Raw genomic sequence first — 16010 nt, forward strand, 5'->3', positions numbered from 1 at the left:
GGCTCGATCCCAGGACCCTGGGATCAAGCCCCGCATCGGGCTCCCTGCTCCGCGGGAAGCCTGCTTCTCCCTCTCCCACTCCCCCTGCTTGTGTTCCCTCTCACTGTCTCTCTCTCTCTCTCTGTGTCAAATAAATAAATAAAATCTTAAAAAAAAAAAAAAAAAGAAAACAGTATGGAGAGGCCTCAGAAAGTTAAAAATAGATCTACCCTGCACTCCTACAATTGCACTACTAGGTTTTTTTTTTTTTTTTAAGATTTTATTTATTTGACAGAGAGAGCACAAGTAGGCAGAGTGGCAGGCAGGCAGAGGCAGAGCGGGGAGCCTGACGCTGGACTCGATCCCAGGACCCTGGGATCATGACCTGAGCCAAAGGCAGACGTTTAACCGACTGGGCCACCCAGGCGCCCTGCACTACTAGCTGTTTACCCAAAGGATACAAAAATACAGATTTGAAGGGGTACATGTACCACAATGTTTATAGCAGCATTATCAACAATAGCCATGCTATGGAGGGATCCCAAATAGCCATCAACTGATAAATGGATAAAGAAGATGTAGTATGTGTGTATATATAATGGGAATATTACTCAGCCATCAAAAAAATGAAATCTTGTCATTTGCAATGTATTGTGCCAATACAATATACAGTGTATATTGTGCCAAGCGAAATAAGTCAGTCAGAGAAAGACAAATACTATATGATCTCATTCATATGTGAAATTGAAGAAAGGAAACAGATGAACATATGGAAGGGGGAAAAGAAAAAAAGAGAGAGGGAAAGAAATCATAAGAGACTTTTAACGATAGAGAAAAACTGAGGATTGATGGAGAGAGGTGGGTGGGGATGGGTTAGATGGGTGATGGATATTAAGGAGGGCACTTGTAATGAGCCCTGGGTGTTGTATGTAAGTGATGAATCACTGAATTCTACTCCAGAAACCAATATTGCACTGTATGTTCACTAACTAAAAAATAAATAAATAAGAAAACACTTCTATCTTCATGGAAGAAAAAAATCAGTAAATCAATAAAATCAGTGTTTCACATTTAATGCAATAGATGCTGGCTTAAGAAGAAAGTTAATCTTGAATTAGAAATCTGAATAAAAATAGAAAGTTCTCTGTGTTACAGTAGATCAATTTGTTTAAAAATATTAAATCTTGGGGGCTGGCTCGCTCAGTTGGTAGAGCATGCGACTCTTGATCTCAGAATTGTGAGTTCAAGCCCCACAGTGTAGAGCTTACTTTACATAAGTATATACATACTTATATTTATATTTATATATAAAATCTGATTATAGTTGACTTACTGAAAAAGGAAGACATCCCAAAAAGAAAAATTCTCTCTTTGGAAATAAATTGTAAAGTTACAAAACTGCATTGTAGAATTTAGTTAATGATTGACTTTGAGAGCCGATATATTTGAACTTGAAAGTGTTTATCTTAACTATTAATATTTTTTAAGATATACCTTATTGGTTTAATTCCTTTGACTTTCTCACCATCCTCAGCAAGTAAGTTGGAGGGTTTTGTTTTGTTCTGTTTGGTTTTTAGTAAGCTCAGTGCCCAACTTGGGGCTTAAACTCACCACCCTGAGATCGAGAGTCCCATGCTCTACCAACTGAGCCAGCCAGGCGTCCCCAGATTGGCACTTAAAAAAAAAATATATATATATATATATATATATATATATAAAATATATATAAATATATATATATAATTGTAGCATCAACATGAAGGAAAAAGAAAGTCATGGAAATACGCTAGCCAGCCAAATGCATGTTTCAGCATGGGAGATAGCATAGTGAAATAAAAAGAGCACTGATTCAGAGTCTAAAGGATCTGCTCTATTACACTGCAGGATTATTGAAAGGCTCGAGTAAAATGTTTCTGAAAATATTTCATAAAACTAGCACAAGCTGTGAAATGTAAGATGTCATTTTGCTTTGGGGGGTAATAAATGCTTATTCAGTTATTGCCACATAACTATTTTTTTCATCTGACTGGTGATCAGCAGAGGTCTTCATTGGCTGTCTTGAAAAATCCTATGATTTTCTACCCTGATGTTAATCAGGGAGTGAATCTGGCAAGTAGTAGAAGGAAAGAGAAAGAAACAAATGTGATAGGTCAGTATTTCCGAAAGAATGAGTTGGTTTGGGGTGCCTGTGTGCCTCAGTCAGTTAAGTGTCTGACTCTTGATCTCAGCTCAGATCTTGATCTCAAGGTTGTGAGTTCAAGCCCTACACTGGGCTCCATGCTGGGTGTGGAGCCTACTTAAAAAAAAAAAAAAAAAAGAATGTGTTGGTTCATAGTTTATAACCTTTTGTTCATCCCTAGATAATCCAGAGATAATCTGAAAAATAAAGTAACAATGTTTTGGCTTATGCTTGAATTGTGGTAAAACGTTATCTTTAAGAGTATAATTGTTCTATCAAGTTTTTTATTTGCATATTTTCTAGTTCAACCTTCTGTGATTTTTTAAAAATCATTCATCAAAAGCAATGATTAAGTGAATCAGGTTGTGAGATATTTAATATTATAAATCCTATAAAGAGCCATCTTTCATTCTTCATTTCATTAATGTTTTCATTAATGTTTTGATTATCCTCCTTTTATACAGGATTTTGCTTCCCGGGCTAAACTGGCAGTTCAGAACCTAGTACAGAAGGTTGGATTTTTTGGAATTTTGGCCTGTGCTTCAGTAAGTGAATTGTATTAAAAGTGAGAAATTCCAATAAATGGTAGATTTATATTTTGATCCAATTTGTTTTTAAAGATAGCACACTAGGAAAAAATAAAGATGACACACTTGAGTGAACAAAAATGCTATCACTTTTAATGAGTATGTAGTTTTATTAATCATTCATCTTACTCATCAAATGAGCTGTTTCTGTTGGATAGGTTCATACCTTGTTTATTGACTTTAAACATTTCATCTTGCCATTGATGACTTCAGACCTAAATGGCTTGTTTCAGTAAGAATAGAAGAGATAAAAAAAGAAAGAGAGAAAGTTCTTCCTTTCCATGAAGAATTTATCCAATGAAGTGCATTTAACCAAATAACAGTGACTTCATTCTTTCCAGAGTTATAGATAAGTAGTCTTTTTCCAGAGTTTCAAGCGTTAGTTATAAGGAAGAATTCATATGAAACCTGTCTTAAGGGATATTTACAACCATCAAGGTAATTGAAGCCTCTTGGGCAAAGTTAAGTGCATCTTTGGCTACAGGGAACTAAGAAGCCACGTATGTCAAAAATGTAGCTAATACCTCAAACTAGTCTGTGAAATGGACATTCCTTGATGAGTCGGTGTTTATCCTGGTCCTTTTCTAATATAATAGAAACAGTTATATTTGAAATGGAACAGTTTGAACAGAGTTTTCTTTAGTAGCCTATACACAATTTTTGGCAGTTCGGTGGTGGATTTGGCCAGTATAACTAGGTGCACCTAGTTGATATGATAAAAACTGCAACTGGACGTATAATTCACAGAATTATTGTCTACTGACACACAGCTCCTTTATCCATTATGTACTAGAATGTGAATTCATCTTTGAGTACTCCTCCCTCAGCAAAGCACCTGATCAAAAAAGAGGACATTTGGTGCCAAAATTTCTAATGTGATGTGAACATTCTAGATATACTGTAAAATACACATGTGCCTTTGACCCTGGCAATATTAGAAATTTTCATAATCTAATTTTTCTTTTTAATGTAGAAGCTCTTTTTCATAATATTGACTTCAATTATTTGAGCAGTTTATATTATAGTGTGATATAGTAGAAAGAGAATTGGCTTTGGCATTCCCAAACCAGTTTTGCGTCTTACTAACTATGTAACCTAGTCAAGTTACTCTCTTTGAACCCTAGTTTTCTAATTTTTAAAAAGGGGCAATAAGACACTGCTCTTAAAGGCTGATGTGAGGATTTAATATATGTGAACTAACACAGTGCTTAGAACATAAATGTTCCTCCATTTTTTATTGTTATTTGTCAGCGATGATTCAGTCACTGAGTGTTTGGAATAAAGAGGTGAAAGATATTCCCTTTCCTCAAGGATCCTGAAGTCTAGTGAGGGAGACCATTGAAATACAAGGATAAGTTGAAAGTGCCATGGAAGTCAGCAGAATGGGATTAAGCTGAGAGGCCTAATGGATAATAATGTCCTTACTTCAGAGGCTAAGCGAACAAGCATGGGAGCCACATTGCCTGAGTTGAAATCCTGCTCTGCTGCTGAAATCCTTCTATCCTGAATAAATTGTCGATCCTGTCTGTCTCACTTTTCTGTAAAGTGAGTGTAATGATATCCTATAGCATTGTTTTGGGATTAAGTAAGTTGACGATGTAGAAACTTTAGAAAAGTACCTAACAAGGCAAAACATTCAAGAAAAATTAGCTTTCGGGGTTGGTTGGGCGTCTGCCTTTGGCTCAGGTCATGATCCCAGAGTCCTGGGATCAAGCCCTACGTCCGGCTCCTGGCTCGGCAAGGAGCCTGCTTCTCCCTCTCCCTCTGCCTCTCCCCCTGCTCATGCTCTCTGTATCTCTGTGTCTCAAATGAATAAATAAAATCTTTAAAAAAAAAAAAAAGAAAGAAAGAAAAGAAAAATTAGCTTTCATTATTCCTGGGGAAAACACAGAGTACCTTCAATTTATTAAAGCAAAAAATAGTATTCTTTGGCGCTCATCTATCCCTGTGTCCTCACTGCTGAAATCCACTTTCTATACTATTCAGTCTTCTTTATATTTGACTAGGAATATTGATAGATCAATTTGGCCTTCTAGGAACTTTTTTCTAGAAAATTTTTGATACTTAAAGTGTTGAAAGCATATATACTTCATTTAAGTTTATTAATTATTTTGTTACTAACATTCAAACTAAGATAAATAAAACTCCTAGTTGAGGGAACATTTCAAAGCTACTTAGTAGTTCATTTAATCCCAGTCTTCCTTTCTGTGTATTTAGTCAGCAGTTGAAAAAAAAGAATAAATAACATGCACATGAAACAATAAATTCACTGATTATGCTCTTCTGAGGGTATACAGCATACACTGAGTTGTCCAGCATGTTCAGCAAATTCTAATTTTTAATCTCTGCTTTACATATCTTGTATACTTTAAAGTAATTTCTATTTCAACATGAGATAGAGCCTGATAATAAAGGAAAACAATTAAAATTGTAATCCATGGAATTACGAGGGTCACATGAGAAAATATAAAAAATGATTGATGTAAAGCTGTACAAATGGTATTGTTATTAACATGATTATAAGACAGATGAAATTGCATAAAACATTTGAATTTGGATGAGAAAAAACAAAACTGAGTTATTGAATCCAAGTGTTATGAACAAAAGAATATTTGAATTCTAATTTAGTCATGGAATTATTTTTAAAAGAACATATGTGACAAATATCTTTTAAACAAGTAGGCTTTTCTTTGAAAGTTCAAAAATGAAATTATATAAATTAATTGGCTTCTGAATGGTTCTGCCAACTGCCACAAGGACAGAGTGCTTCTATGGGAGAAAAATGGGTGAAGTGCTCAAAAACAGCTTGTGGTTTCTTTGCATTTTTACATGAAATTGTCTTTCAGCATTCTTGAAATGTGGGAATGTTTGGAAAAGGTATTTGTTGTGAATCACTTCTTTGTCTGGGACTGAGTATTCAAAACATCTGAATCTATGTACTCATATTTCCACACTTGATTTTCTTTTTAAAATATATTTACACAGCCCCACAGCCTTGGGCTGTCATACAAATGATGAGATTTGTATGTGCAAAATACAAATTATGAATTTTTTTCTGTTGAATAAAAGCACATCTACATATAAATGTATTTGTAATTTTTATAAGAATGCTTACTGTATAGATGTGAGTACTTTCTAGATAATATTCTTATTTCAAGCTGAAGATTTTAGAACCCTAGTAACTACTGAAATAATCTTATGGCTTTTTCTTCATTTATACCTCAACTTAGACACAGCTACCAAATGGCAAAGTATCTGCTGAATGGTATTAAATTCCTGCAGGTCCATTGGTTTTATCCAATTCTAATGTGATTTTTTTAAAAGTATTTTTATGGGGTGTTAGCTATAAGTAGTACAAGCAAAAGGACAGCTGGGTTTGCTTTGAACAGCAACCTGAAGTGAATATGAGACCCAACTTACAGAAACAATACTTGCCTAACCTTCTGAACAGTCTATTATTGATCAGGGAACCTGTACCTGTCTTTGCAATGAAAGCAAGGCTTAAAGCATGATTCCACATACCTGTAGGTGATAAAATTAAACTGTTCCTTGGATTATATATTTTAACTTTTTTTTTAATAGATTCCAAATCCTCTATTTGATCTGGCTGGAATAACATGTGGACACTTTCTTGTACCTTTTTGGACTTTCTTTGGTGCAACTCTGATTGGAAAAGCAATAATTAAAATGCATATCCAGGTAAGGATACCCTCTGATTCACTGCCTAGTGATGATGAGCCCATTAAAAGGCATTAAAACTTAATTCCTTTGCTCATTCCAATATGAATTGTTAATATTTTGGTTCTGCTTCTGTTAATTGGTATCTTACTTGGGTATTTAACCGTGGAAAGTCATTTGGAGGTTAGTGAATTTGGTGCTGGTTTTCCCTGTCCCTATTGGAAAATTGTGCCCCTTTAAGACTTTTCTCCTTGTTTTCTTTCTTTCCTTCATTTTCCTCCCTCCTTTCCTGTCTTTCTTTATTTCACTTTTTGCCTTGTGAAACTGTTCATCCAAGGCTATTATCAAGCAAAAATAGGAAAATGCACGTCATTTTCACATACATAGTCCAAAAATGTCATATTTTTACTGACCATGAGCTGAGAGAAGATGGGCTTTCACTAATTCTACTTTTCTTCCATACCCCCCAATAATACTTCCTCTCAAGGCACCAATGTCCTTTACAGAAAACCAGCCAGATGTTAGTGTGGGAGAGAATGGGGAAGAAAGGGGTCTCTGAAGAGGCAAAGAGCTGTGGGTTGTGGTTAGAGAAGTGAGAATCTGCTATTGTTCAAAGCCAGTCTTAACAAAAGCCCTAGGATAGAGGTATGTATGTGTGTCTATACACACACACACACACACACACACACACACACACGTATATGAACAGAGGAGAGAAAATTAAAGGAAATGAATATGTGCTTCTAGAACTGTGATATGAATTGTTTCCTTTTAAAAGGGCAAATCTCACTAGGAGAAAATACAATTAACCTGAAAAGAATTTCTTAACCAGTGAGGTTTGCAGCACAGAGGCATTCACCAAAGGAAAGGCAAGAGCAGTGCCCTGGTATGATTACTTCAAAATTAAAAGCACCTTTGTCCCAAGTTTCTTAACACCTCTCTACCTTCAATTCTTAGAATGAAACAAGAAAACTTCAGCTGCTTTTACCTGCCCAGTTTCTAATGTTAGATTTTGGCATTTGGGATGAGTTTATTGAGCCTGTCTTCCACTCCCCTGCCGTGATAATCACTCACTATTCCAAGGACATTCCTCCTTCAAGGAATAATATTAAGTATATTGTTCAATGAAATGAGTTTTTTAATATTGGAATGCTAGTTACTTTGGTAAATATTACAATACCATATTAGAATTTTTCAAATAGGGCCGCCTGAGTGGCTCAATCATTGGGCGTCTGCCTTCGGCTCAGGTCATGATCCCAGGGTCCTGGGATCGAGCCCCGCATCAGACTCTCTGCTCAGTGGGGAATCTGCTTTTTCTCTCCCACTCCCCCTGCCTGTGTTCCCTCTGTTGCTGTCTCTCTCTCTGTCAAATAAATAAATAAAATCTTAAAAAAAATTTTTTTTTAAATAAATCTTCTTAAAAAAAAGAATTTTTCAAATAATAAAATACTATGGCGAGTAGTAAACTATTTGGCAGTGTATCAAGATAATTTTTTCTGGGGCGCCTGGGTGGCTCAGTCGTTAAGCGTCTGCCTTCGGCTCAGGTCATGATCCCAGGGTCCTGGGATCAAGCCCCGCACCAGACTCCCTGCTCAGCGGGAAGCCTGTTTCTCCCTCTCCCACTCCCCCTGCTTGTGTCCCTCTCTCGCTGTGTCTCTCTCTGTCAAATAAATAAATAAAATCTTTAAAAAAAAAATAGGGGCGCCTGGGTGACTCAGTCATTGGGCGTCTGCCTTCGGCTCGGGTCATGATCCCGGGGTCCTGGGATCGAGCCCTGCATCGGGCTCCCTGCTCCATGAGAGGTCTGCTTCTCCCTCTGCCTCTGCCTGCTTGTGTTCCCTCTCTCACTGTCTCTGTCAAATAAATAAATAAAATCTTTAAAAAATAATAATAATTTTTTCTTTGATCTTTTCAATTCTTTCTGGGGAAGAAGGAAGCTATCATTTTGCTTTTTAAAAATTAATAATTATCCCTTGAAAGTATTAATACCTAAGAAACAATAATTATTTTAATTCCCTTTATGATAGCCACTTTTCTGGGAATCTATAAGCTTTATGCACCCAGCTTTGTGTAGTAACTTTCTTTATAAATTATAGTAAAATTTATTATGCTAAGAGTATTCTATAGTGATGGGCATTCAACTTACCAGATTTTTCTTTACAGAATATTAAAAATAGTATATTTTTAAACATTCTCAGTTTTTTTCAAGTTATGATAATGCTTAATTTTTTTATATGGTACTTCACTTCAAAGCACTTAGTGTTTGTGAGCTGATTTTATTATAATCCTTGGATAGAGAAATGACTACTCCCATTTTATAATTGTCAAACTTAGAAGGTTAATAGGTAAAGTAAATAACAGCTGGAATTTGAACCCATGTCTTTTGGCTTCAAGTTCAGTGTTCTTTCCATTCTTTTACATTGCCTTCTAAACTATAAATTATTTATGTGATTAAGGAAACTGAATTGTTTAAAGCCTGCTATTTATCAGGACCTGTGCCAGGCAGTGTGCACTGGTCATCTCAGAACAATCCAGTGAGATAATTATTATCCATATTTCATAAATAGGAGAACTGAGTGTTAGAGAAGATAAAATACATGGCTAAAGCCCTGGAATTCAAACGAAACTCTATAAATTCAAAGCTATACTCTTTATGTGTGTGGAAGGAAAAAAAGAAAGCCAAAATCTTTCTGTTTTTGAAAGCAGAAAATCTGAGTTCCTTCACTAAACTGAGACCATGGGATATGTTTGCTGTGTTCCATTGTACCAGGGGGACATACTTTCTAAAGGCATGTCACTTGATGTACATCCAGATGTAGCTCAGGGTGACAAACATTTCTCATTCTTTGGGTAAGCAATAGTAGTGTGTAATATAAATGTTTTAACTATTTCTGAAGTAATCAGAGGGAAACCACACACAGATTTTTCTGTAATCTAATAGTAAACCTGTCTTCTGGCTCTTTTCTCTTTTTCTTCAGCCTAAAGTAAACAGCCAAAAATATTATTTTTGATATCTTGCTATTTGTTAAACTTCCCCTAAAAATTTTGAAGTAGCCCACTAATAATATTAGATTGGGATTTCCAAAGTCAATATATTTATACTCAGTACTGCACATACCTTGTAACTTACTTACCATGTATATTGTTTATTGCCTCTTTACCTTTCCACCACAGACACATACACAGAAATATAAGCTCCATGAAGGTAGAGAATTTTGTCTTTGACTCACTGAGGTATTTTAGTGCCTAGAATATCATATGACATGTAGTAGACGTTCAGTAAAATTTTTTTTAAGGTACTATTTTTAAGTGATCTGTACACCCAGCGTGGGGCTCGAACTCACAACCCTGAGATCAAGAGGCGCACACTCTGCCAACTGAGCCAGCCAGGTGCCCCACTCAGTAAATTGGGTTTTTTTTAAAGATTTTATTTATTTGAAAGAAAGAGAGAGCAAGCATGAGCAGGGGAAGGGGGAGAGGGAGAGAGAATCTCAAGCAGACTTTGTACTGAGTGCGGGGCCCCACACAGGGCTCGATCCCACAACCCTGAGATCATGACCTGAGCCAAAACCAAGAGTCAGACACTCAACTGACTGAGCCACCCAAGCACCCCGCCCTACTCAGTAAATTTTTAATAAATGAATTTAAGATTTTTCGTTCCATTAAAGGACCTTCTTTTATAGATAGTGTCTTCTTTGTTCATTCTGGCACTGTTAGTTCCCTACACCCATATTTTTTTTTCCTACTCAACCCTTTCCTCTGCACACACGGTTGAGTGGGCTGTTTGGTGGCCAGTGCCCTTTGTTTATTTGGTAGAATCCCCACTCAGACCTCTAGACTGAATGAGATGAGACATATGTTCCTAAGTATCTGGCACATTTATGTCTTCCCCAGCACAGTGAATTTTCAAGTTGTTACATATAAAAAGAAAGTCTTGTTTTGTTTTCAAGCAATGAAATTATGCAATTATCTGGGCATTGGCTTATTTTCAATGTTAGGAAATGATGGTAAGGAAAACTCATGGTGGTGAAATCACTGAGAGGCAAAACTATTAGCTCTAATTCTTAGTGAAAGATTTATAGCTCCAGTAACTGGCTTTTATGGAAACTAGAAGGACCCCTATATATTAATGCTTTTCTCCCTAAATGATCTATAATAATTGTCTGTTTGGTTTCATAATCTTCATACACCATTTGTATAACACTGTTTATGAAATCATCATCCATCTTGTACCTGTTTTTGACATGTGCTTGCTTTTTTCATGAGATAGGTAGTATCTTTTTAAAATTAATAGATACATAAACAGGGACACCTGGGTGGCTTAGTTGGTTGAGCGTTCGACTCTTGGCTCAGGTCATGATCTCAGGGACATGGGATCGAGCCCCATGTCGGGCTCCACACTCAGCACAGAGCTTGCTTGTCCCTCTCCTGCTCCTCCCGCAGCTCTCTCTCTAAAATAAATAAAAAAAAACTTAAAAAAAAATAGATACACAAACACCAAAAAGGACTGCGCACTTTTTTTTTTCAGTCCTACTTCCTTACACATACCCAGCTGTGCAGCTGCCAATGTCTCTGTTACATAGGACATTTCTTAAGAAAATGTCACTGCCTTATTAGTCTTCTATCTGAAATAATATGCTTTAGTCTAACTTAGCTACTTTCCTGAGATTCATAATGGGTGGATAAAAAGAAGTCTGTTGTTATTCATTTTATTTCTCTTCGCTCCCTTTTTGTTGCATAGGCTGAAGTTATTATTTGACAAACAATAACAAAAATGCAAGCGGTCATCAGGAATTTGGAGAGAGAATCTAGAATTACTCATATTTAATAAAAGAATTATCAGTCCTTTAGACTTAAACTCTAGTATCACCTTCTTGAATCTTCTATTAATCCTACTTATATGACCTTTCCTTTCTCTGAACTTGTATAATACATTTTTACTACTACTGTCATGTATAGTTTATGTACATATATAAAACTTATCATCTCTCTACTATGTATAGAAAATTTTTTTAATTTCTTCAGGGCACGGGGCAGCTGGGTGGCTCAGTCAGTTAAGCGTCTGCCTTCGGCTCAGGTCATGATCTCAGGGTCCTGGGATTGAGCCCCGCATCAGGCTGCCTACTCAGCGGGGAGTCTGTTTCTCCCTCTGCCCCTCCTCCCCACTCCTGCTCTCTCTCTCTCTCTCAAATAAATGAATAAAATCTTTTTTTTTTTAGGATTTTATTTATTTGACAGAGAGAGACACAGCAAGAAAGGGAACACAAGCATGGGGAGTGGGAGAGGGAGAAGCAGGCTTCCTGCTGAGTAGGGAGCCTAGTGCGGGGCTCAATCCCAGGATGAGCCTAAGGCAGACGCTTAACAAATGAGCCACCCAGCTGCCCCTAAATAAATAAAATCTTTAAAAAAATTTTTTTTCAGGACATTTAAGAAGTGTCCTTCCCATTTCATGTTCCCTGAAAATCCATAAAAATGCCTCATGATATATATTATTTTGAACATTTATTTAATTGAGTTGGGGATATTTGCTACCTTTTAGCACTAAAGGCATCTTTACTTGTAAGGTATCAACATCTTTAATTAATGGAGAGTACCTCAGTAACACCAAATTGAAAATGACCCAAGTCTGATAAAGATTCTCAATAACCTGTTGATGTTTTTGCTTGTACAGTAAGTCTAAAGTCCAAGATCACTCAGGGTCTAAGAATGAAACTTTAGTGCTAATTTCTATAAACTTTCTATAAAGGATGTACAGGCTTTTCAGGATCCTCTGGATTAGATTTATCCCAGTCCTCAGGCTGATGAGCTTTAATTTCAGTAGTGGGGGCTATGTATGGGAACCCATGACTTCAGTTTGTATACTCCATTCTAAGATACATAGTACATGTGGAATGTCCACCCAGCCTTGGGTTTCATGACTCACATTTTCCCCTCAGACATGGTCGTGTATCCTGTAAGACTAGAGCTGTGCTTAAGGAAAAACATCCTTAAAATACAAAGTAGGTAGCATTTGTTAGGCAAGTGGTGTTTTTGTTTTTGTTTTTTTAAAGAATTTTAAAAATTGTAATCGGGGCAGGACCTCACCTCTTTAGAGTCTTATCAGAATTATGAATTTATATTGAGGTTTTTTTCTGATAACAGAAATACTTATTTTAATTGTTATTTTCTTTACAGAAAATCTTCGTTATAATAACATTCAGCAAACACATAGTGGAGCAGATGGTGGCTTTCATTGGGTGAGTAATTCTTTGTGGATTAATATTAATGTCATCACTGTTCAAATAGAAGAAAATGTATAAAAAATTTTATTGAGACAGAATTTTTCTAATACCTTTTTATTTTTTGAGAAGGAAAAATCTTTTGCCTTATTATTAGTTAAATTGAAGACTTTCTTGCCCTACAGCAGGGAAAGATGAAGTTCAGATAATCCTTATTTAATTTTAGATTTTTAATTAAATTTTAATTTTAAAGTCATATAATTCTTTTTTTTTTTAAGATTTTATTTATTTATTTGACAGAGAGAGACACAGTGAGAGAGGGAACACAAGCAGGGGGAGTGGGTGAGGGAGAAGCAGACTTTCTGCGGAGCAGGGAGCCTGATGCGGGGCTCGATCCCAGGACCCTGGGATCATGACCTGAGCCAAAGGCAGACGTTTAACAACTGAGCCACCCAGGCGCCCCAAAGTCATATAATTCTTGATTTAAAAAAAAAGCTTTGGAGTTTGAGACTGTTGCTCCTCCAAAGAAATAAGAAATTCTCTTTATATAAAAGACATGTGTGTATTATTACAGTTTAATGGTGCTTTAGTACAATGCTATGATTTTTAGCCAAAATTGGATGCCAGATGCACAGTTGCATTTAATTTAAATACAAATCGTATATAAAATATTAATATTTAATTAAATGAGGCATGATAAGATGGTATAATATTACAAAATATGTGAGTTATGAACCTATTACTTCACTAGAGAAAAATCAGGCCATTTTAAAAGGCTAGACTTTCCAAAGCTTTTAGTTTTGTGTTTATAGAAGTGAGTAAGATCAGTTTTAACTTATGCTTCAAATGGTAAGGTCACAAATTTGTGGAGTTGACTTTGATAAAACAGTAAAGAAAGACTCTTTGTCGGGTTAATCAAATTAATTAACTAGAATGGGAATAGTGTCAGATAATGAAACTTTTTAATGTATTTTTTTTTATTTGGGGTTTACAGGTGAGAGGCTTTCTTTTCATTTAATAGTTTAACTGCCCAAGGGCGCCTGGCTGCCTCAGTCCGTAGAGCATGGGACTCTTGATCTCGGGGTTGTGAATTCGAGCCCCACATTGGGTGTAGGGATTACTTAAAAAATAAAATCTTAGGGGGTTGCCTGGGTGGCTCAGTCGTTAAGCCTTCGGCTCGGGTCATGATCCCGAGGTCCTGGGATCAAGCTCCGCATCGGACTCCCTGCTCAGCAGGAAGCCTGCTTCTCCCTCTCCCACTTCCTCTGCTTGTGTTCCCTCTCTCACTGTCTCTCTCTCTCTGTCAAGTAAATAAATAAAATCTTTTAAAAAATAAAATAAAATCTTTTAAAAAATTGTTTAACTGCCCAGTGGTACAAGGTACCCTTTATGTAGTTTTAGCATAAATCTTTATCTTAAAAGCCATTTATAAAACAAAACACTTATGAGAACTTTTGCTATTTTAAAAAATTGCCGTTTGGAGGTGAGTTCATGAGTGTTAGTCTTATTATTTTTTTAAGATTTTATTTATTTGGGGCGCCTGGGTGGCTCAGATGGTTCAAGCGTCTGCCTTCGGCTCAGGTCATGTTCCCGGGGTCCTGGGATCGAGTCCCTCATCGGGCTTCCTGCTCAGCAGGGAGCCTGCTTCTGCCTCTGCCTCTCTCTCTCTGTCTTTCGAATAAATAAATAAAATCTTTAAAGGAAAAAAAAGATTTTATTTATTTGAGAGAGAGAGCGTGAGCAAAAGGGCACAAGCAGGGGGAGCGAGCAGCCGAGGAAGAGGGAGAAGCAGACTTTCCACCAAGCAGGGAGCCTAATGTGGGGCTCAATTTCAGATCCCTGAGATCAAGAGTCGCATGCTCTACAGACTGAGCCACCCAGATGCCTCTAGTTTTATTATTCTTTAAACCATACATTATATGTTTATTCTCTTCTATAAATGATATGTTTTATAATAAAATAGTATTTGATATTTTCTATTATGGTTTTAATGTAATAATTGAGGAAAAACGTATTTTTTTTTTAAGATTTTATTTATTTGACAAAGAGAGAGAGAGACACCTAGAGAAGGAACATAAGCAGGGGGAGTGGGAGAGGAAGAAGCAGGCTCCCCGCTGAGCAAGGAGCCTGATGCGGGGCTCGATCCCAGAACCCTGGAATCATGACCTGAGCCAAAGGCAGATGCTTAACGACTGAGCCACCCAGGCGCCCCAAGGAAAAACATATTCTTGAGAATATATTCAGTCGGGCCAGTTATTGGTTTTATTACTTCCTAAGCTTCTGATTATAAATGTGGATTATAGCTTGTCCATTAAAATTTAATTATTCCAGTTTTTTGTTCTCTGGATCCTTACAAATGAATTGGTTTACAAGTCACCATACATCACATGCAGAAAGAAAGAAGTATTCTTGTTCCTTATTTTTGAAATACAAAGAAGACATTTCATCTGTTTTTAGAGTTATTATTCCATCTCTAGAATTCCAAAGGACCTAGAGCTGACCACTACACAAACCCACAAGTTACAGGGATGATTGTGGATGTAGCACTGTACAGTCTTCCCTTCTTCTGTTCCTATGCTGAACATTTATAAAAGGAAGTTTATCAGGGCGCCTGGTGGCTCAGGCGGTTGGGCATCCCACTCTTGGTTTCAGCTCAGGTCATGATCTCGTGGGTCATGGGGTGGAGCCTCCCGGCCGACTCCACGCTCATCGGGGAGTCTGCTTGAAGATTCTCTCCCTCTGCCCCTTCCCCCACTTGGATGCGTGCTCACGTACGCACGCTCTCTCTCTCTCTGTAAAATAAATTAATTAACTTAAAAAAAAAAAAGGATGGGAATAAGTTTTTCAGCAATTTATACATACCACTACTACCTTCTATATCCCCAGCCTTTGGAGCTTCTAAAAAGTTAAATTAGGTAACTAGCCATCTTATCTACCCACATCAAGTTATGTTCCCTTCCAATCTGTTCTCCATATTGCAGTTAGTAAGACTGTCCTTACCTCCAGCTCCTCATCTTCTTGAAACCCTTTACTTGTTTTTTCCTTCATTCTTAAGATAAAGCTAAAACTCCTGAACATGGTCTAGAGAGCTTTGTATGATGTATCCCCTGTAATTTTCTTGAGTCTCCCATCAGTGGTCTTTACTTACTTGTGGTTTTTCCTTTGCCTAGTTCAGGGTTTCTTTTTTCTTTTTTTTTTTTAAGATTTTATTTATTTGAGAGAGAGAGAGCACGAGCAGGGGGAGGGGTAGAGAGAGAGGGAGAAGCAGACTCCCTGCTGAGCAGGGAGCCCTATGCCAGGCTTAATCCCAGGACCCTGAGATCATGACCTGAGCCAAAGGCAGATGCTTAACCAGCTGAGCCACTTAAG

The 16010-nt window shown here is 36.9% G+C and overlaps 1 protein-coding gene across 4 annotated transcripts in view; it reads left to right on the forward strand.

Moving 5' to 3' along the window:
* Positions 1 to 16010, forward strand: part of VMP1 (vacuole membrane protein 1) — a 135434-nt gene that overhangs the window by 101645 nt on the left and 17779 nt on the right. For all 4 annotated transcript variants that reach the window (XM_032428399.1, XM_032428402.1, XM_032428401.1 and 1 more), the window contains 3 exons: positions 2623 to 2703; positions 6328 to 6444; positions 12598 to 12659. In XM_032428399.1, the coding sequence (XP_032284290.1) occupies positions 2623 to 2703; positions 6328 to 6444; positions 12598 to 12659 (260 nt within the window). The remainder of the gene's footprint in view (positions 1 to 2622; positions 2704 to 6327; positions 6445 to 12597; positions 12660 to 16010) is intronic.

This window comes from Phoca vitulina, unplaced genomic scaffold (assembly GCF_004348235.1).
Source record: "Phoca vitulina isolate PV1807 unplaced genomic scaffold, GSC_HSeal_1.0 scaffold40, whole genome shotgun sequence".
Taxonomy (NCBI): Eukaryota; Metazoa; Chordata; class Mammalia; order Carnivora; family Phocidae; genus Phoca; species Phoca vitulina.